This window comes from Megachile rotundata, chromosome 12, assembly GCF_050947335.1.
Source record: "Megachile rotundata isolate GNS110a chromosome 12, iyMegRotu1, whole genome shotgun sequence".
NCBI lineage: Eukaryota > Metazoa > Arthropoda > Insecta > Hymenoptera > Megachilidae > Megachile > Megachile rotundata.
In genome coordinates this window covers 2,723,885-2,747,991 of record NC_134994.1, presented here as the reverse complement: position 1 = coordinate 2,747,991, position 24,107 = coordinate 2,723,885, and the positions used below count along the sequence as shown (strand labels likewise).

General features: G+C 31.7%; 1 protein-coding gene across 1 annotated transcript; it reads left to right on the top strand.

Moving 5' to 3' along the window:
- The first annotated feature begins 3,320 nt into the window (after positions 1 to 3,320).
- Tre1 (Trapped in endoderm 1) lies at positions 3,321 to 17,185 on the top strand. Its single transcript, XM_003707454.3, has 2 exons — positions 3,321 to 3,570; positions 13,996 to 17,185. Exons 1-2 carry the CDS (start codon positions 3,437 to 3,439, stop codon positions 14,642 to 14,644), a joined length of 783 nt encoding a protein of 260 aa, XP_003707502.2. The 5' UTR covers positions 3,321 to 3,436; the 3' UTR covers positions 14,645 to 17,185.
- The last annotated feature ends 6,922 nt before the right edge of the window (positions 17,186 to 24,107 follow it).

Sequence of the window (24,107 nt, the reverse complement as noted above, 5' to 3'; positions counted from 1 at the left end):
TTAGATCCTCACATGTTAATAAAATAATATCTATTATATATAGTTCTTCTTTATTGTTTCCCTGTGATTACGATATTTCTCACGCGTATAAAAGATCTTGTGTGTTATTTTAAGAGGTCCTTTCTAGTTATTTTCTTTGTATAATAAATTCATTTAGTGTTTAAAAGTCATTGTGTTTATTGTGTTATCCTAAATTTAATAATCTCCAATATTTCATCATAAAACCATACCCTATTTCCATAATGGAACTACGAAAATTTCGCTGACAGTATACAGGTTAACTTGTTAATAAATTTTATATTTTTAACTTTATATCAAAACCTATTTTATTCTTCATTTCATTTTTTATTTGAACGCCCTCTCTTCCAACGAATCCTTTTCTTTTTTTTACTTCCCGCAATATTTAAATATTGAAATTGCTATTTTGATAATGTGTTAAGTATATATAGAATTTGTATAATGAAATGTATAATAAAATGCCTTCAGAAGTTTAGTTATAATTATAACTATGTGTTCCGTAGCACGTTCGGAACATGCAACCATTGAACAAAACTATTAGCCTAGTGAAGTTATTCATTCATTATCGAATCACTTGCTAGTAAATAAAAATTTGTAAAGTTCTAATTTATGGTCAAAGTTAAACCTAAATTCAAATAGAAATCAAATCAAATATGAATTTTATTTAAAGAACTCTTCATAGAGATTTAATATACACGTGAAGAGAGCAGTGGCAACTCCATCTTCAAGTATGTGCCTAAATTCGAATTAAGGGACTAATTTGAAGACATAATAAAGGTCATTTAAACTTCTTAATTTCTGTGAGAAACTGTGATCACATAAAGCGGTTTATTTTATGCTTCCTAAATACTGGTTCCTTTTTGTATATTCATTCTTTCATTTACAATTGTAAGAATTTCTGTAATCATTTCATTTAATCTTCCAATTTTTTATACTTGAAAAAATACTCTTTTAACATTTTGAGACCTTATAGTATATTTGTGTAACAATATTGATCTCTTAGAGACTGATAGATTTGTTCACTTGTAAAACGATATAAATATGTAACACGTAATTTTTTAATGTATCTTTTTACTGCATCTCAAAGACTGATGATAGCAAATACATACCTCAACCGTTTTCATATCAAATTACCCAGTAGAATCTTTGATTATATCTACTTATATTATTTTATAAAAGTTGTGATACAGGAATATTATAAATTTTTCTCCAGACAGTCGGAAAAAAATCACGCTTTGCCATGTTAATGGAGATATAGATATATTTTATGGAATCTGCAACTCTTGTGGTTTCATATTTATTATTATATTTGACAGGAGATTATTAATACAACTTTGTTTAAAACTGATATTTAGCGTAAGTTGTAATATTACTTTAAATTTTAATTAGTAAACTGTTGATACAGAAGATAAAAATACGTTAGAAAAAGCACATCCAAATTACTAACGGACGTATTCTTTTCGAAACTTTATTTGTATTCGAGATTAAACCCCTAGTTTATGTCATCGAAGTGACTCGTGACGCACGTTATTATTCAAATTTGACAAATCTAAACCGTATTTGCATAAAAATGCTTTGAAGTTCGATACCATATGTAATTTGTATAATTGAAGATAGATAAATCCAAAATATGTATAACTTTGCAACATTCTTTATGTGTCATAATACTGTAGGAAGTAGCTCCAACTGACGCAACTACCGAAACACTTATAGGTTAAGGAATTGTAATGTCCCGTTCAGAAGCGTTGATTTGCTTCAGTGAAATTAAATGAAATGCCTATTCTTTCAAAATTAACTTTAGTGAATATTAGCGAAAACGCCTATCCAAAGATGCGTACAAATTCAGGCTGATTCCTTCCTGTCTACAGATACTTAACCGAAACTGCATTAACCGCAGATGAATAGCCGTGTGGGGGAAGGAATTACGTAAAGAATCATGAAAAACCAACAAACCGGCGATAGATAGGGTGACAAACCTCTTGTAAAGATTGATTTCTTCGTAGCAAACGTCACCGAATCGCCGATTGGTTGAATTTTCACGGCCCTTTACGTCATTCCCTCTGCCCACACTCACTGTTGCACTGCGGTTGATAAAGTGCCAGTTGAGTATCTACAGATAAGAAGGTATTTGAAAGCCTCAGATTGTACCTGTCCTTGGACGGGTGTTTCGTCAATTTCAGATATTTTCTGATCTCATCACCTGATTATTCAGAAGGTTATTTTCTTTATATACTGTCCTTGCTCGGGTACTAAGCTTTAATGTGAGCCCACTCCCACTTCCTTTACGTTCAGTGAAAGACGAAAGAGTTCGACGGGTTAGGTGAATTGTATATAAAATGCCGAAAATTTAGACAAGGTTTGGATCGATTTATTCCACAAATACAGAAATCTGAATACAGTTCGGGCTTTTAATTAACTTTAATCCGTGTAAGCCGCTCTACTTTGTCATACTTGACTACCCCAGGGCAAGAAAACCGGTACCGTGCAATCTTGTCTACTTACGATCTACTAATTCGTGATGCCTCCCGTTGCCCCTCTGTCTAATCATCTTGCTCAGATTTTCCAATTCATAGTTTTAACCGACCGGGCATTCTTATTAAGACAATCGACATATGTCAAAACCACCTGGGTGTTGACGACGGGACAATATTCAAAAGTAACGCTCAACAAAAGATCACATAATATCAATTTAATTTTTAGATAAATTCTTAATAATCAGTTTGAACTAAGTTGTACTAAAATTTAACCCTTAGTACCTGAAATGCGACTCACAATTACCATTCGGTTTAATACAACAATTTTGTATAAGTATTTTTTATCTGAATTTATACGTGGGGTAACTCAAAAGAAACCGAACTTATTTGTTTTCTAACTTATTTATTGCCATTTGACAATCTCCCTCAAAGTACTCTCTACTTGCACTAATACATTCGTTTAATATTTTTTTCCATTTTTCAAAATATTATTTAAATTCATTTTTTGTGATGCTTAATAGCCCCTCCATCATCTTTTTCTTCATCTCATCATCATCAAAACGCTTTCGCTTCATATGACAATTCTTGATAGAAAATTTAGTTTCTCTTGGGTATTCCCAAGGTACGTGTGATATGTACAAGTAGTAAAACAAACAATAGCGAAATTTAATAATAGAAGAGTAATAATTTCAAAAAATTCATCAAACTGTTCAATTAGAAAGTATAGGAAAGTATTGAAAAGTATTGCTACTTACCAACAGCAAAAATACAGTACAAAGGGTTAATAATATATGAAGCATTATTTATAACTCATATTTTTCTGAATTGCAGGTAACTTGGTAACAGTGATCGCACTGTTAAAATACACAAGACTAAGACGACATGCCACGACTGCATTCGTTATAAGTCTCAGCATCTCAGACCTGATTTTTTCTGCCGTAAATATGCCACTGACTGCAAGCAGATATTTAAACGAGGCGTGGGTGCTTGGTGATACTCTATGCAAAATATTTCCGCTGTTCTTCTATGGGAACGTGGCAGTATCTTTGCTTAGTATGGTGGCGATTACAATAAATCGGTTTGTAATTTAAAATTCATTTTTCCTGTAAACTAAGTTTTTAAAATTTTAGTAACTTATAATATTTCGATAGCGTGTCCAGTTTCTTTATTAAATTAAATTGCATTAATTTTAATACTAATTCTAACGTTTTTGAGGCTTCTAAGGTGACGATTTGTATAACGCTTTGTACACCTTGCATGATACTTATCTTATTTTAAAATACGTTCTCGAAATACATTTTTACAAACTTTATGCAATTGATTGAATCATGTATTAATCATTTAAATAGTATCATATATATGCATGATGAATATGATACTAGTAATTTGTTCTTCTTCTCAAGTGATGTACTTCTGCAGACTAATGCTTTTATTTAAGTGTTAGTAATACTTTTTATTTAAATTTTGCTAAAATTCACATGCATGCAAGAAAAACTAATATGATCGATCTTGTGTTTCAATAATTTTACTTCAAATTAAAGCTTTCATATTTTAAAAATGAAACAAGTAGGCCTGGGAATTTGTTAAATGGGAATCTGAAAATCTAAAGATTGGGAAGTTTGAAAACTCGTTAATTTATAAGTTTCAAAATGTAGAAAAGATCTTGCATAATATTGAGTTGTCATATTCGCTTCGTTCTCTTTGCACGGTGACGTTAACATCGTTTTCCGACCTGTTGCTAACTTGATATACGAGGTGCGATCATTAAGTTCCGGAACTAGTCCCGCAGATAAAGTCACCTGTTTCAAATTTGGCTACTATCCCCTTCAAAGTAGGTGCAGCTATGCACCGATCCCAGAGCCTCTGCCATTTTTGGAAAGCTTCCTACAAGTCTTCTTGTTGAAGCGTGTCAAGCACCTGCTGCGATTTGCGTTGAATCTCGTCCACGGTGTCAAATCGGCGACCCTTGAGCGTTAATTTCATTTTGGGAAACAAAAGGAAATAACAGGGTTCCAAATCTGGTGAATACGAGGAAGGGCGACCATTTTCCATGTTTCTTTTTTTTTATGTCCCTTTGTTCCAACTTGGAGTTCATCGTGATTTCGTAAAGGAGAGCGTGCGCATGCTACCATAAGCTTGTATAACACAGAATTGAATGAAGATATCGCTTCCAAACTTCGTGTCATATGTCTCGAAGATTGTTATTCTTATGTTCTGCGAGCGCATGTCAATCGTGTGATCCGTTTGGTCACAGCAGACACAATCCCGGAACTTAATGATCGCACCTCGTATTCAATATTAGCATTTTAAAAATTATATTTTGGCAATTATTTTCGTGCATATTTCTAGTACTTTTTATAAAATGTTAATCATGTCAGGAAATAAAAAATATTTCTGTCGTATCTTTTTTTATTTTCAAAAAAGTAAAAACGCATTTTAGATGCTATATGTGCATCTCGCATCGCGTTAGATATCCCGTTACTGCAATAGTAGATAAAATAGGGAAAATGATTGATAGTGACTGTCAGTTGATAACGACTGAGATTAATCAAACACTAAACATCACTGCATCACTCTTTCGGGACATTTAAGTTAGTTTAGGATAGTCAACAAACAAAAAAACGAAAAATGATATTATCATCATTTGATAAGCATATAAAACGGAACAAATATTTACAATTCAATACAACGTATAGGGAAAAACTGACCTAGTCAATTTGCTTCGTTCTGAAGCAAATATGTTGTAGTATTTATAATTCCAAACAAATTCATTCTATATTATAATCACTAAAAATAGAAGGGTTAAGGAAAATGGAGTTCTGAAGTCAGAATTTCAATGTACTGAAATCTATTTTAAATAAATATATGTCTTCTTCTCTATTTCGTAGGTTTATATGCATATCTTGTTAATATTGGGTGTAGTGTGTGTGTATGTGTGTGGGAGAACGTATATGCGTATGAGCATAAACGCATACACAATTACCAGTTTTAATAAGTACATTAATATCTATAGAATCGTACACAAGCAAATATTTATATTATACATATAACATAATATAAATTTCGATACAATATTTACATACATTATACGTCAACACACACACGCATTTATACACGACATTATCATATACATATATGCACACAATTTAGAAATTTGAAAAATGTGGAAACTTAAGAATAATCATTATTTATAAAAGTAGGCGTAATTAGGAAAAATATATCATACAGTCTCATTTTATGACTACAGGGTTGCATATTTATTAGCCCTTCGATTTGTTGCAGTCAAAGAGTAATGTATGGAATTTTAACAATTACAACATATTTCAGAACGAAGCGATTAGATCATAATCATTTTTCTTCGATAATTTAGAAATATAGAGTATTGGAGGTTTAAAAATACAAAAATGTGGAATCTCAGGGATTTGGAAATTTTAGAATTTGAAAATTTAGGAAATATAATTGTAATAAGTAATATCTGAAAATATTTATTTAAAAATTTAAGAATTTGTGGATGTGGCAATTTGAAAATATTCGTTGTTAATAATTCGGTAACTTGGAACTTTGAAAATTAAAAAAATTAGAAATTTGAAATTTAGGGATTTGAAAATTCGAAAATTTTAAAGAAAGTAGTAAAATGATTTCCTCTTTAAAAATGGAATTTTATGCACACTAAAATTTCAAGTATGGACGACATTATAATTCCACATAATTTACACTAGTTAATGCAAAAGGAATCTTCTTCATTATAAAAATATAATCTTCTTTATATAACAAGTTTGCAAATTAGCACATCATGATGCACCACTTTTTGATTTTGATGAATTTAGCTCCGATACTACACTCGATTAAAAAATTTTAATTAATATTTGAAATATTTGGAATATTTACTATACATACAATGTACTAAATGTCACCATTTTAAACGGCTTTTGTGGAAACTTCAAATTGAACTTTGTATATTTCACATCTGACCAACGTTATGATTATGCTATATCTGGTTCACAACTATATCTACTACTTCTAGAGTGAAAAATTATTTTATATAAAAATAAATCTATAAAGTTTTTGAAATAATTACAAATGTTAGGAAAGAACTTTCGAATATCAGTAGATACATGCAGTACATGGTGAAGTGATAACAGCTAAATTGTATGTGGAATGTACCCTTGGCAAAGACCAGGTATATAAATTAAATATAGAATATACAGGATTTCTCTAAAATCTGACCCCACATCGTTAGTGTTCATATTACTCAAATTGTTCCGCACGAAGTTTACACGATTAAATTTACGCCATTTACTATGTGTCAACTTTGAAGTTTCATATCATGGAAATGACTTGTTTAAAAAACAAACGTAGGTAACATTTTGAGAACACCTCGTTGAAGGTTACAAGAATATGCAATAAAAAATGGTTCTATTTAACAAACTGAACATATCATCCACGTGCATTTTAAACGATCATTCAAGGTTAACTGGTTGCCACCCTCTTACGGCCTCTTTAATATCCTACAACTTTTGTCTGAAGTATTTATCCATATTTATTCCTTTCTGAAGTATAAGGGTGAGATCGAACCTAGAGATACCCTGTATATGTATATCTAATTATTCAGAGCAGTACATCGACACATTGCATATCGTATTGATAGCGATAACATTTTTTATATGAAAGTTCCGATTATTATATATTTTTTAACCGTCAGCAAACAGGTACATAAATACCAACTGTTCATACTGTTATTTTTTATTTTTTCCGTATTCGTATATGTGTTTATATCCAATATCTTCTTCTTTTATTACTTTTATTCGTGTTACTTTATTTACATTTATTCGTGTTAAAATAATACTATTTCATGTAGAACTGTTTTTACAGTAGTAAATTTTTCATAATAATGCCTGCATTATGGATAAAACCCGCAAGTGGATAGAATTGTTACTGCTCGGGTGATTTCGGTATTGATCATTATTGTTAAAGTTCGCAAAAATAAATAATTAATGGCCATAGTCCTCATTAATGTGGGTAAAATCGACATTGCTCAGTACTAGGTGTGTGGTGTAACTAATACATCTCAAACAAAAAATTCCATATTCTATTATTTTGACTAATCGAAATGAACAGGTACATTTATTGCAATGTTACAATATAGTACATTGTTCATTTTGTTACAGTACATTTTTTTTTAACCATAATATGTCTAATTGAAGATAAAAATTGAATATTTAAATAAAGTATTTTTATATTGTACAAGAAAATACAATTATTTAATATTTTTATATTCTGTCTTTTTTATTTACAATTCTAAATACATAAAAAAACAGTACCTATTGAGTATGACTAGGCATGACTGAATATGACAATGACTGAAATTAAGATTTTCACTCAATCACTAATAGAGTACCTAAACACAGAAATACGTAACGCACACTTATATCCACATCCACTCTTATTCTAGAAAAAAGATTTATGTGATATGTAGTGAAACATTAAAATCTGGAGAATGTCGAATTTCACCAGTGAATGTCAACATTCACATAGTCGCTTGGTATATGTCCGAAATATTTACTAAATACCCTTATTTCTGACTTACACCGGTAAATGTGGACATTTACCATGCACTAATGGTGAATGTTGAACACGTCGGAGATTTAACCTAACCACTTCAGAAAGTATTTTAGACTTTATGTACCTTTCTTGAGAAAAATAAAAACAATTGTCTTCTCATTTACCCGCAATTAATGCATTTAACATTTCAAAAAAAAAATCACGATTTACTGCGGTATCCAGTTAGTATAAATTACGATATCGGAAAAAAAAATTAAGAAAACGTTGCTCGCATCATCAAAGCTTGCATATGTAGGGATTTATTGGTTCTTTATTAATTGTATGACCTATTAATGTTTATAATTATCCCTTGAAATGTGAATGGAGTGAATGAGGGTTGAAAGTGGTGACGAGTGTTCGTTGAAAAACGCATGAATGCCGTGAATGTTCAATTAATTTATAACCAGTCTTATGTTATCCTCGAACTATTAAAAACGTGCGTGTAAATTAATTAAATATTTAAATATTGATTCGTTAATAAATGTTTTAATTAATTTTACACATAAGACTGACAAAGCTGACCGACTTCCAGCAGAACGAAGAATTTGTCGGGGGAGAGCCAGTCGGCTCTTTGTCGACTCCTCTCTTTTGAACCTCCACCAGAGCATATCTGTGATTGTCAACATACACCGGTGAGGGTTCGAATGTACAAGAATATAATAAAATATTCGATCTTCCACATATTTGGTATGTGTTGACATTCACCGGTGAAAGTCGATATTCTCCAATTTCGGTCTTTCACGGTAACAATAACACATTATTCACAGACTTGTCATATATTGTAACTTACCAATATATCACGTATCAACATCCTTGTGAAACTAATTAAAGTTGCGTTTGCTGCGTATTTTTTAAAAAAATTGGCTTGAGTATAATTCTTTGGCCATCTAATATACAGGGTGTCCCGCAATTAGTGTAGGACCCGAAAAGGGGTGGTAGGTGGGGCGATTCTGAACAACTTTTTCCTTTGCCAAAATATTGGTTGAGGCTTCATTTTCGAGTTATTAGCAAAAAACACTGACCAATGAGAGCGCGCATAGACCGGGTGCGCGAAAGCGTGAGCAAAAGCTTCGAGTGTGACGGCCGATCGTCGTCGTGAACAAATGTATCGATACCGCGTCGGTATAATGTCGGTATAACGTCGGTATAACGTCGGTATAATAGAAAGCTGTTAGATGAAAGTTACATCGAATAATGAATAAAAAATCTGGATTATTCTTGAATTACCATTCATTCCTGAATAAGAAATAACGAAATCAGAATAAATCGAATTTATTCGATACGTTTATTCGTTATGGCAAAGAAGTAACGGATAAAATGTGGAAAATTATTTTCGTTCGATATTGTGATGATGATAAAATAATTTTAAGAAAAAAAATACACCGACTTCGAAATGCACTAAAAAGTATAAAATAATTTCTATTTCATTCAATCATACAATTACGTCACAGATATGAATGAAACCTATTTATTCGTTAGGTATTATATTAAATACATTTCAACCTTTTCGGAGGCGGCGCAAAATTAAAAGATTATTTTGAATATGTTATTTAATTTTGCGCCGCCTCCGAAAAGGTTGAAATGTATTTAATACACTACCTAACGAGTAAATAGGTTTCATTCATATCTGTGACGTAATTGTATGATTGAATGAAATAGAAATTATTTTATACTTTTTAGTGCATTTCGAAGTCGGTGTATTTTTTTTCTTAAAATTATTTTATTTCACGCTTTTTAGTGGAATGGGGAGAATTTTATAGGATACTGTGAGACAGTTCTTCCGGGCTTTTTTTTTGTCCGCGTAAATGCCATGAACATAATTAAGTAAAAGACAACATGGATATTCGTTTTTCAATTTTTTTTTTTTATTAATTGTTGTAAAATTGGTAAATAAAATCGGCGATTGCATGTTGACTCATACACCACCAGAGGCACGGAGGCATACGTAGAATTCAATATACAGTATTCACTCCGTAAATGTTAAAAAGATCTCTACCGTAAATGTTAAAATTGTATCCCCACTACTGGGGGATCCCCCTCGAAATCAGTCAGGAATGAAACACGATCGGTCGCCGAAACGACGAGGATCGAATATCGGTGAGACACAACTAATGCAAGCAAAGGAAAAGATTGTAACTTTCTTATTTCTTACTATTTTTTCATGAAACTTTTACTGTTGTATTTGTCTAGATTTCCTGATTAAAATGACACCAAACATGATATAATTACGTTAACAATTGTGTGTGTAACGAGTGATTAAAGTTTTTAACGTAAAAGAGGACGGCGAATGGAAAAGAAAGAAAAGCAGAAGATTGACGCGTTCGGCAAATATGAAACACTCGTGCGTCTTCTGCCTTTTAAATTCAAAAATCAAAATTCTTTATTTTTGGAGTTTCATCAATGAAGCTTTGATTATCGTATTCGTCTCATTTTTCTGATTAAAATGGTACCAAACACGGTATAATTAAAATCATAATTACTTGTATAGCAAGCCTTTAGAAGGAATTCGCACCTCTACCGTAAATGTTACATCCCAAACTTTTATGGCTTGTTACATAAGTAATTACGATCGTAATCATATCGTGTTTGGTGTCATTTTAATCAGAAAAACGAGACAAATACGATGGTAAAAGTTTCATTGACGAAAAACCAAAAATAAAGAATTTTAATTTTTAAATTTAAGACAGAACACGCACGAGTCTTTCATGTTTGCCGAACGCTCGAAACTCTATCCCTCTTTGTCTTTTGCATGGCTGTCTCTTTCTACGTTCGGCACACTACAAAGAATGTAGGACCTCTACCGTAAATGTACAATCGAGACCGGCAAAAGTAACATTTACGGAGTGAATACTGTATTAGTAACAATAGTTTTTCGCTAATAACTCGAAAACTAAAGCTTCCCCTTAATTGCGGATAAGGAAAAAGTTGTTCAGAATCGTGCCCCTGATAACATATTAAAAGGACATTAAAATCGTCCAAAGTTGATTTCAAAACTTTTCAACAATTTTTCGCTAATATCTCGAAAACTAAAGCTTTCCGCGAAATTTGTATATGAACAAAATTGTTCAAAATCATGTCCGTGATAAGATGTTAAAAGCGCACTAAAATCGAGAAAAGTTTATTTCAAAAGTTGCCGGTTTTTTTGCAATAACTATACTTTGCAATTAAAAAATGAAAAATTTTTTGATAATGGTACCAATGGGGAGTCAGAACCTACCAGATGCAAAAGGTTTCGTTCCGATCGGTCCATCCAGCTAGGCGTAATCGGCGAGCACACATAGGAAAAAAAAAAAAATACTGATCGAATTGAGTAACCTCCTCCTTTTTTGAAGTCGATTAAAAAGTAAATAATGATATAGTGGACATATTTTAATAAAGTATAATATGCTATATACATAGGTATATTGTTTAGCAAAAATATTAATAGTACACTGAATATTATGCTCACCATATAGAACGTTGGGATATATTTTAGCAGAAAGGTTATTTAGGGAAAAGCAAACTAATTCTATAGTAGTTATGTTTTGATTGCAATAAGTTGGGGTCCAATAAATATTTCATAATTATTATTAATTAACTTTATTAAATTAATAAATAGCAGTTTCTAAAATAAAGCAGAAACGACTTACCGTCATCCTACACAAAATTATTGTCAACAGTACTCACTTTAAATCGGGCAAAGTTCGCAAAGAAGTAATTATTACTGACTCTGCCCACTCACTTTATGCACATTAAAACGGGTCAAATTCACTAAATAACCGTTTACATAGATTACATTCAGCAGCAATGGGCAGTACTGACATCGGCAATGGTCTCTGCCCACCTTACCGATCTTGCCGAAAACGTTTTAATATTTATACGTTATACATGTAGGATATGGTATCTGTATTTTGATGAATAAACATCGTTTATTTGATGTTATTATATCAAGTGGGTGGCAACCTTTACCACGACGAGCGTCGTGTCGGTCACGAATGACCTGGCAATAAAGCGAACATTTCACTACGTTTCTAACAATAAGTACAGTGAAATAACAGAGCAACTCATTCGACGCATCTGTGTAATTTTCACCATAAAATAATAAAGTCGTAAAGAAGATCTTTATTCAGAGGCGGCTACTGAATTCAAAAGTGTTCAGATCATATGCTGCTTCTGTTCTTAAGTTTTACATCTGAAACCGAGCATATCTCAATGGTTGAATTATTAAAAAAGTAATTGAGATAATTACAATTTCTTTTATATTTAGACAATGTGGAATTGTAATTAAATACATTTATTTGAAATGTCTACTTTCAGATAATAAGAAATAATAAGAATCTACATTTGTGAAAGAAAAAGCTTTAAATTAATTTGAATCTGAAAACATTCATATGACTCAGTAATTAAACAATATTTATGTCCTATCCATCAATTTTTAGTGTCCCAAATATTAAATTTGTTTTTTAAATTATTTTCATGATTTAGCAAAAAAATCAAGATGGTAATATTTGTAGCATGAAAATATTTTGTTTATAATACATTTATTTAATCAATTGCAAAAAGTTTTTTTTAGTATACAGAACTTTCTACCGAGAATTTATAGCAAAAGGCTCCTTTTACTTTACTCTTTGTTTTGCATGCAACTTTCTGTATATAATCTTTCCTACTTTTCTTTTACCATAAATAAACAATAATATTTGTACATCAGTGAAATTTTAAGGCGATAAGTCACATGTTTCCTAGGCATACATTTATTAGAGAACATTATTTTAAACTTCCTTAAACAAATAAAGGATTATAAGCAATATAGCATGAGTTATTCTGAGCAAAATAAAGATGATTAACTGCATAATGTCAAAAATAAAGCTTAAGAATTAAAAGGGCTGCGCTCCTTATCTAGTAGAGTTTACATTAAATAATTAACAGGACAAATATTTATATTTTGCGTATTTTATTTTGGTTTCTATAACCAATATTATATTGAAAATAATGTACTATTAAAATAATTTTTTGTTAAGATAACTATTTTATTTCGAATTCTTAAGTAAAAACGGGCAACTCTGATTGTACTCCGATTGATTCACCATTCTTTCCAAACAACTCACATCTATTCCGTACTGTGCCTGCTCTATAATTTTCTGCCTAGTGGTTGGGTCTTTGTCCAAAAAAAAAACCCCTAGTTTAGTGTTGGCTTATTCCAACATATCCTTTTTTTAATATTCCTTTCTTATGAGATCCAACGTTATGTGTTTGTCAAACATCTTTTTTTGTTATATTTCATAATTTCGAGTTTAGTAAGGAAGCCAGTTTTTATAAAAAAAAAACTGGTGAAACTAAACATTTTGTCAGTTCAAATACAAGAATAAAACTTTATATTTTTTATTTTTTTATATTATAGATCATTTATGAATAGATCTTGTACATTTTCCTGACTAAAATGAATAACAAGATTTAATTTAAATTTACTGGTTTAATTAACGATAATTTCAACTTGTACGATTTTAATTTACACGATTTTCTGAGAAACCGAGAAATAAGTGTATTAAAAATAATTAATTTCGGTGTTTCCCACTTGTTTTCTTATTACATGATACCGTATGATGTGATCAGTAGATGCAAGACTTTTACCAATAATTAAAATAAGACATACATTTACTGTTCATGATAGTACTTAAATTGGTAAACTTATTATGTTATAATTAGTTAAATATACCTACCTTCCAAACATGAACTTTCTTGTTTTACACATATATTCAATATTGCATTTGCACCACAATTTATATGAGTGAAATGAATGCACAGAGGGAGAAGCTACGATGACAATATGTATAGTGATGATATTATTATGTATGAATGGATGTTTCCCTAACATTGTAAACAATAACAACAAGAAACTTATAATTAATCGAAATTTAAATTTCAGGTACATATTAATATCACGATCAGAAATGTACGCGCAGCTGTATACAACGCAACGAATCATCCTGATGCTAATCGCCATATGGACGCTCAGTTTTTCTTTGCTTTTGCCACCATTACTCGGTTTCTGGGGAACTTTGGGCTTGGAACCGACAACATTTTCCTGCACTATCCTTAAGAAGAACGGCACCAGCCCGAAGAAGTTCCTGTTTGCTCTAGGATTTATCGTACCCTGCGTTGTGATAAGTGTTTCTTATTTATGCATTTATTGGCGTGTGAGGAAAAGTAGGCAGAATTTAAAGACGCATGCAGGTATTTCGAGGAAAAAATCTGTAGGTTTCCAACGAAGGGAAGACTCAAGAGTAACTAGACTGATGTTAACCATATTTCTCTGCTTCCTGTTGTGCTTCATGCCACTGATGCTGGCTAACGTAATCGACGATAAAATGAAAATTCCTATTTTACACGTGATTGCATCTGTATTAGCATGGGCCTCATCCGTTATCAATCCTTTCATCTATGCTGGCACTAACAAACTTTATAGAGAGGCATATAAACAAATCTTGTGTTCAGTTTCTGGAAAGACACCGAAGATGAGCTCAAAGCCGACTCATTCGCATTCGAGCAAAGTATCGACACCCCAAGGGACCTAAAAATGATATAAAATGTTCATTGTAAATAGTAAATATAACGCATTGACGGTTAAATACGATCAATTTCAGATTCGCGGACAATAAATAGACTTAGTACCTACTATTCAGAGCTGGGAAGATTGCGCTTAAAAGAAATGTAATTTATGTTACTTATATTGTGGAAGAGCCCATCTGTTTTCGTTATAAGCTCAAAAGTATGACTCGCACGTATTTATTAATTATTGACAGAGTCGCGTGTACTAATAAACTTGCATAATCCAAAAAAGTCAATAGAGTGAACAAAATGAAGTTGCAACAAATCAAATATTTGAATACTCGAATTTAGTTTATAACTCTAGAACAAAGACGTCTGTTGCTTCTGTGTCATCCTGTGAGCTGTTATTCCAACTCTGAATAGTACATAGAATACATAGGATATGTAGATACTCGGATATTTACTAGGTACTGTTTACTATACATAGTAGTACTAGGATATTTATACAATAGGATAAGTATAGAAAGGCATTTTCATTATAAAAGATAATAATTAAAATTCAATCGTAACCTTTTAGAAATTAGGTTTGATTAGAAAGAATTTTTTAAATTCGATCAAAACCAATAATATTAAAAATTCTTTAATAAAATTTTGGAAATCGAACTTAAGCTAAACCACTACATATCTGAATAAATCAGAAGTGCCTTATAAGACTGAGTTCTAAATTTTTAGAAGTTAGATCTGTTTAGAAATACATAATATAATATTCAATTGTAACATTCCGGAAAAAGCGTATTAAGAATGATTGTTAGAATTTAGTTGTAATATTTCAGAAATCAAGACTTACCGCAGATAATTTTTTAAATTTTTCTTAACATATTAATAATAATCAAACTTGCGCAAAAATGTAAGGTTAAATAAAAAATATTAAAATGTTATTAAATAAACAGTGTTATATTTTCTTCCTCAGATTTTTTACAGCTAATAAAAAAGTTTGTAGAACAATAATTTTTCATTGCATAACACATGCGAAAGTATGTTACTCTATCGTTACTTTAGTAAATGACTTGCACCAATATTTCATTACAATCCACATTTACTAATCATTATAAAAAAGCATAATAAATAATATGAAAATTATAAAAAAATTGTAACTGACAAAATATGTTATTACTTACAAGGTTATGTTTCTTTTAGATCCTACATACTTTGATATTTTTTTACTATTGTATTTAAAGAAGGAATTATATATGTATAAATAATGTGTTTCTGTACTGGCATTTGTATGTGTATAATTTTGAAAATTGTAATATACTGTAATGCACATTTGTTGTCAGATACCTTGTTTACTTAATCATCGGGGGTCATTTCTAGCAATTCGTGGAAATAGTCGCTCGATATTCCAGCTTAATCCTTCGCATATTTTCTCCTTTCTTGCCAAACATAACGTCGTGGTGAGCGAATCGATGAAACATAAACGTTTCTTGGAATTATAACATATACTTGCACAGTTTGTGGTCGGGTTCTTGTTACGTTTTATAACCACTAAGGGAACATTACTGTATTTATAGACAAAGTAGGTTAGTGATCCCTTCCTGAGACATATATTGCTACGAACTCATCGTCACGATAAACCATCCACGTTATTGCAATGAATTTTGAGTACACATATTAAAAGTATAATATTAAATGTTAAAATAGTATATTGCCGGTGCAAAGAACTTCAAAGTCGCTTTATACAATATAAACACTATAATGTCTTCTATGGCGGTGAATAACGAAAATATAAACGTATGTTCTTAAAGAGAAAAAGAAAACAATATTAATTTGGTAAAATGAATAACTGTAACTACGTAGTTTCGTATTCGATAAAGAATATTAACAGAACGAATTAACAGCGTAAGGGTAACGAAAAATGTTGACGAAACAGTACAAAAGGTCATCTATGTTTACGTAATTGAAAAACGTGGTTTGTTTAAATTATCATATTATTAACATTAAATTTATGCGCAAAATTCAATGCAATAATACTCAATGCAATGAAAGACATTTATTGCTGTCACCCATACATTCATAAACAGCGTAAAATATTCAGGAAGCTGTTGAACGAAGAGCTTTTGAACCAATTCGAAATCACTCAGATGGTGTATTAGGTAAAAAAAAGACAATAAAATGTGACTGCTAATAGATTGTGTTGAGATAGTATCAGACATTTCCAAATAGTGTATTAATAGATTTCAAACCCAAAATGTTGACATTAATTTCATCCTCGTATTCAATAATTCAAGGAGACAGATCAGGATGTAACCAAAAGTGACATCAATTTTGTTTATACCGCCAATACACCTTTAAATGTAAGTTTGATCCGTATTTTTTTACATCAATACTAACTCTCACAACCCATTTATTTTTTGTAATCGGTGACATACTATCGTGCAGTCGTCTCTCCTACTTGTCGTAATCCCGATGAATAACAATACTTGAAATTGTTCAAATCTTTCTTTCAATGTCAAAAATTAAATTGAGAAAACCAAAGTTATACAGAAAAATACTTTTAACAATGAATAAATTAATTAATTGAAGATTAAACGAAATGCTCTGTGTGAAAGAAAAACTGGAACTGCCCGAGCATGAAAACCGCGCCTCATTTGTTTTTTCTGACGAAATTTCTAGAAGGAAAGTAAAAGGCTATTTTTAACGAATTTTGTACGCGTATCTGATACCTCCCATCCTTAGTTTAATTTACAGTTTTACAAAACGTAAATTAATTAAACTTTACAATAACTAAAATCCTTTTTTGTACTCAATTATACCTATCAATATAAATGATATGTAATTTGAAAAAAGAAAAGAATACTTTACATAATTAATTTTGAAACAAAATTACAAGATATATATATATATACAGGGTGTCCCGCAATTAGTGTAGGACCCGAAAAGGGGTGGTAGGTGGGGCGATTCTGAACAACTTTTTCCTTTGCCAAAATATTGGCTGAGGCTCCATTTTCGAGTTATTAGCAAAAAACACTGACCAATGAGAACGTGCATAGACCGGGCGCGCGAAAGCGTGAGCGACAGCTTCGAATATGACGGCCGATCGTCGTCGTGAACAAACGTATCGATACCGTCGGTATAACGTCGGTATAACGTCGGTATATCGTCGGTATAACAGGAAGCTATTAGGTGAAAGTTAAATTGAATAATGAATTAAGAAGTTAAGAATAATATTAAGTTCTTCGTAATTCGTGAATGGGAGATAAACCAATTAGTTGTTGTTTACCCAGACCAAGTATCTTGTATTTATTTTAAGCCTTCAAAAAGGAAAAAGAATAAATTTACGAAAATTCATTCTGTCGATTATTCTAATGAAGCAAATGAATAAATTCACGTTTTAAAACGAATGAGTACCTTCCCTACGAAATGGGATAAAATTGGAATAAAATATCTAATGCAGTACCTCATTGAAGTGAAATAAATCAATTGCTGCGTACGTATAATTTTAAAAATATGGAAACAACTTAAATAAAACTTACCCATTGATTCATGAAAAAACTAGCTTCGATAAAAAATATTTGTGTCACCGGGTAGATCCACCGATCAGAGCATCAACAGCTGATATCCTGGCAGGGTCAATGAACTCTCAATTTATTTCACTGTCTCTTTCTAATAATTTCTAATAATTGCACAACATAAGCACGACCGGTAAACGGACCGAATGAAAACGCGTGAACGATTATTCATAGATATGTATGTTTAACGATATGCTATATTCTCATTATAAGGTATCCGAATTGAGGAATCGATATTATATTGTATTTTATTAGAAGACATTGTTAGACTGGCCACGGATCGCGGTTTCGTTCTCGATCGCGAGGCATACGTCGCGAACGGTTGCCATGCAACGATAATCTGTTGAACGACTGCAGCGTCGATCGACAGTCATCGTTTATTGTCGAAAGATACGTGTTGAAATAAAATGTATCGTTGTTTTTAATCAAAAATTCTGTTTTCTTGCTTTCAAGATAATATAGTTTAAATTATTTCTGAATATTCGTTTATGTGTTTTCATTCGTCGTATTTATGTGTTGAACTCACAGTGAAAATTAGTGAAAATTAGTGAAAAATGACAGAAAAAAGTGATAATGAAAACTAATAATGAGAGATGACAGTGATAGGTGACAGTGAAGTTTCTTGAGAGTTTTTTCAGAGTTTCTATTATTTATGAGAACAGTAAGGATCGGTGGATCGACCCAGTCACAGAGATGCATTTTCATCGTGATTATTTGCGGTTCAATGGGTGAGTTACATTTAAATTTATTAATTATTCAATTCAAATTTTTATTTGTTGAATAGAAAAGTTATTTAATTTTTTAAAAATGAGAATTTGTTTTTTTTCATCATCACAATATCGAACGAAAATAATTTTCCATATTTTATCCATTATTTCTTTGCCATAACGAATAAACGTATCGAATAAATTCGATTTACTTTGATTACGTGAGTAGAGACTAATTTTGTTATTTCTTATTCATGAATGAATGATAATTCAACAATAATCCAGATTTTTTTATTCATTATTCAACGTAACTTTCATAAATAAATAAATAATAATAAATTTCATAAATAAATACATAAATAAATACAAGATACTTGGTCTGGGTAAACAACAACTAATTGGTTTATCTCCCATTCACGAATTACGAAGAACTTAATATTATTCTTAACTTCTTAATTCATTATTCAATTTAACTTTCACCTAATAGCTTCCTGTTATACCGACGATATACCGACGTTATACCGACGTTATACCGACAGTATCAATACATTTGTTCACGACGACGATCGGCCGTCATATTCGAAGCTTTTGCTCACGCTTTCGCGCACCCGGTCTATGCGCGCTCTCATTGGTCAGTGTTTTTTGCTAATAACTCGAAAATGGAGCCTCAACCAATATTTTGGCAAAGGAAAAAGTTGTTCAGAATCGCCCCACCTACCACCCCTTTTCGGGTCCTACACTAATTGCGGGACACCCTGTATATGTAGAAATTAATACTTAGTATTCCGTTTTTGAAATTGGCAGTGATTTGACATAAGTAATGAATAAAAACGCATACGAATTTTTCTAACGGCTAAAGAATTACTTAATCTAAAGAGTAAATATCATGAAATCTAGGATGATTGAAGATACTAATAATTATTTGTACCTACGCTAATACTACTTAACATTAAACAAATAATAATGATAAATTATGGGGTTACAATCTTCATTTTTCTTTTGGAGGGAAAAATTAGTTAATCCATATTTACAGAAGGTGCACGCGATGTTGGTCTTCTCAATCCAGGTTGTCCTACAGGTCTAATTAAAGTATCATATTGCTGCCAACCATCCGCAGAATGAGTTGATAATAGGTTGAATGGTCCTTCTTCTAACGTGGATCCGTCTTCTTCTTCCAGGAGTTTCACTAGTTGTCTGCTTGTTACAGGACCAGAATTAACGTTTGTATTTATGATTTTTAAACAACAGGAATCGTTTATTGACTTCGGATCCTTGATGAGGCACAGACATCTGATGGTTGAACGTAGCATATCACAACGACGTAAAAGATATATTGCGAGTACTAGTATGACAATGGATATTGTTACGCTCAATGCAACAGTGGACCACCGATTGTGTTGAACGATAACCGGTTTATTTAGTTCCTTTTGCAAAAAATTTTCTAACTGAATAAGTTTATGGTTAGAATATTTGAGCTCTTCTGTATTAATATCCGTGACTTTTACTGGCTCTAAACGTATCGGAATGATCGTGGATTTTTCATGACTTTTCGGACAGCAATCTTCTTCAGGAATTTGTTGCATTAAAATGTGGCTACGATTTGCGGTGATGCCTTGTGACGATTCCAGAACGACTGTCTCGGTATAACCCTTGCACTGAGGTCCAAGACGAATAATTCCAGTAGTTTTCAATTTGACGTCTTCAATATGTGTCGGAGAGCAAGTGATCGTTAAAGATGGTGGGTGCGAAGCCGAAAAGATCCATTCATTGTCTTGGATATAAACCCATCTCTCGAAATTACCCTTGATAATTTGAGTTTGACATGTTGAAGGTATTCCTTTCATTTTGAATGCGAATAATTTTGTTTCACATGTTGGTTGACCAGTAATCCTTGTTACTCGATTGATATAGCAGATGCGCTCGTTGATATTGGCCAAAGGACATAAATCGAGATTTTGAAGCATTGCATAATACACCCTATTTATACTCATTGTCAGTAGCATGTAGGAAAAACTAGGTTGAATATACAGGTAGGTGTTTGAGATGTTTTGAGGAACAGGTAAAGGAAACATTTCATATAGCTCAAATTGCATTTCTTTGATTAACGGGATTTCGATGATGAAAACTAATAGGATATTATTGATGAAGACTACGTTTAATTTATATAATTTGTCAAATTTGTACATGTTAGAATACGTTAACGGAATGGGCCATTTTAAACCATTTTGAAGAACAATTTTGTTTAATTCATCAAAAAGGTTTTGTGGAGATATTATTTGTGGATATAATATATTTTGTCTTGCTAATGAAATAGAAGAAATAATCGAATTGCAATATTCATCTAATTCTGTGAGTATCTGCGTGAGTGAGAATATTTATTCTAAAATAAGGTGTCGCATAAGAATATTGTTCAAGTAATTAGTCGTTGAGCTTGAGAAACTATTGAGTAATTTTATATTTTCGTTAAGTTTATCTTCATCAATTCGGAGACTCTGGATGGATGAATTAAAATTTTGTATAGTATTACTTACAATTGCAATTTGTTGTTTCATTAATAATTGAACATTTCTGTTCTCGAGAACAATCGAGTCTATTATTTTTTTGTAAAATTTGGCGTCTTCGGCACTGGGCATGTCGAATAACCAGCTTAAAACATAAGATGCACCGTCAAATAATCCTCTTTTAACTATCTTCCTCCCCCCGTGCAGTTGGTTATTCGTCATGTACTTTATAGTTTCGATTTTATTTTTAGTTGCCATGATTCGTGAATGTATGTTTTTGAAAGAGCTTTGACAAAAGTATGCGTTGCTATTGTGAACAGTTTGTTTAGAAATGTGAGTACACAGGATTAAAGATCTTGTATAAAATCTAAATAATAAGTCATACTTTTGATCTGATAGAGTGAGATTAATGTGCGTTAATAGTGTGAATCGAGAATTCGATATTTTTACCTTTCCAAGTTGATTAAAATATAATCCCATATGGTCATTTAGATGTGAAATTTCATAATAAGATTTGTTAATTTCGTGAGCATGATTAGGAACAATGGAAATGGATGCTATTATCGTTGCCAGGACAAACAGAAGGTGTTGTTTTTTATTCGTCTTCATCTCCTGAAACATAAGGTTTCAGTAAGTTAGTGTGATAAGTTATTAACTTCCTATTTTTTAAAACTTGAACTGTGCTATTTGAATTCATTTTTATTATTTTATAAGGACCTTTATAATTCGGTGTGAGTTTTTTATTCAATCCTGTAGTAGTTTGTTTATTCAAGACATAAACTAAATCACCAATTTTGTAGATGTGAGAAACGATTTTATTATCATAATAAGTTTTTGATTTGATTTTAGCCTGTACTAAATTATCCTTTGCTATTTTTTGCGTATAATTTAACTGTTGCGTAAACAGCGCGGATTCGGGCACCCGACACTGTTCTGACCCAGTCACGATTTAACGAGCTCTGGGCCTGGTTTTAAGTGATAATTCGTGATCCTTTTCGTGTTTTAGCTACGCGTTATTCGTTGTATTACTGAGTTCTTTTCGTGATTTCGATATGTGATGTTTGAGATATTATCGTGTTCTTTTCTTGAATTAGCTATGTGTTGTATGAGATATATTCGTGTTCTGTTGTCTTTCGCCAAAGTAGCTGTCGATATTACCTCGGAATCGGTAATTTGGAAGGGGTGTGTTTTCTTATTGGTCGTTGATTTTTGAGAGGTGACCGCCCTCGTAAGAAATGGTCACCTCCCTCGCACAAGAAATGGTCACCCCTGGAAGTAGCCGCGACCAAGGAGTGACGCACGAGGGATTCCGCGATTTGGGAAAAACCCGTAGCAGGTAATAAGGTGAAAAAGCACTCTGACCCTGACGACGATGATTGAAAATAACGGAATAGGAAATTAAACATGCTGGTCCCAAGCAGTAAACTTGGGTACCGACGCGAAGGTATTTTTTGCTAACGAAAAATGGTCAATGGCTTCATAAACTTATTGCCTGTACGGTCAGTTCGAGATCCTCGGTCTATTGCCTTGTAAAATTATGAAAAGATAGCTGCATCGCATTCTAAGGCGATGCAACATTAACTTTTGTTTTAAATTAACTATATAATCATCGTAAGAATAACTTAATGTCGGTTCTTGTGTTATTTTACTAGATAGATATGCTTTATTTCCAAAAAGTGTTTCATATGGAGTGAAAAGCGGGAGTCGCGAAATAATTATTTCGTTACTCCAAGACAATAGGCAGGGCCGACTGCCGCGCCGCGCCAACATGGAGTATCACTGACAGCGGCGCGTGTTTTGCTGAACTATTTTTTTTATAAAAAAAAGCAAAGGTGATTTTGTAACTTCGCTTGATGCCTTCTTCTGCAGAAATGTCTGCTCTGTCATGTGCGATGGTTAGATTTTCGCCTAGACCCATAGTTTTTTAAATAAATTGAAAAATATCAGAAAAAATTGGTGCGTTTTTGGTGTCTTTCTTACTATGATCATCATTTAAACGTATTTAAATATTTACAATGTAATAACAATTTATATAATTTTTTTCAGGATAATTCACAGATTCTTCTCGTGTAAAAAGCCACTGAATAGCTGCTACGGTAAAAGCACAAAAAATTTCCAAAGTTAAAAATTTGCAATTTTTTTTTAAATTAATTTTCTCCAAAACTGTACGTTCTAGAGAAAAACGGATTTCAAATTCGTATTCACCTCGCAAAAAACTATAAGAATTTCATAGTAGCCGTTACGAAATCCCAAAAAAGTCAAAATTTGTTGTACAGTGTAATTGTCGATATAAATTTCTAACGTAAAGTAGGATAGTGAGTGAAAAAGAAAGAGATGCTACAATTGTGGCAGTCGGTAATGATCATCAGCGTGTTCAATTGCTTAGAATCCTAATGTATTATAACTTTTTTATTTCTAATATATTTTTTATATCACTTTCTCCATCATATTCGTGACATTTTCCTCATTATGTCAAACATAACGTAATTCGAGATATATTAATCTGTAATAACTTATTGGAGTAAAATTCTCAATACGTACAAGTAAAATGCGTAGAATTACAAATGTTTCGTATTACGTTGTATTTGATTTCATTCTAATCAGAAAAAATCACAAATCTAATAGTAAAAGTTTTATATAAAAAAAATGAAAAATAAAAAAATGTTATTCTTACATTAGGATTATTGCACCGATATGTTATTTTTTTTTATG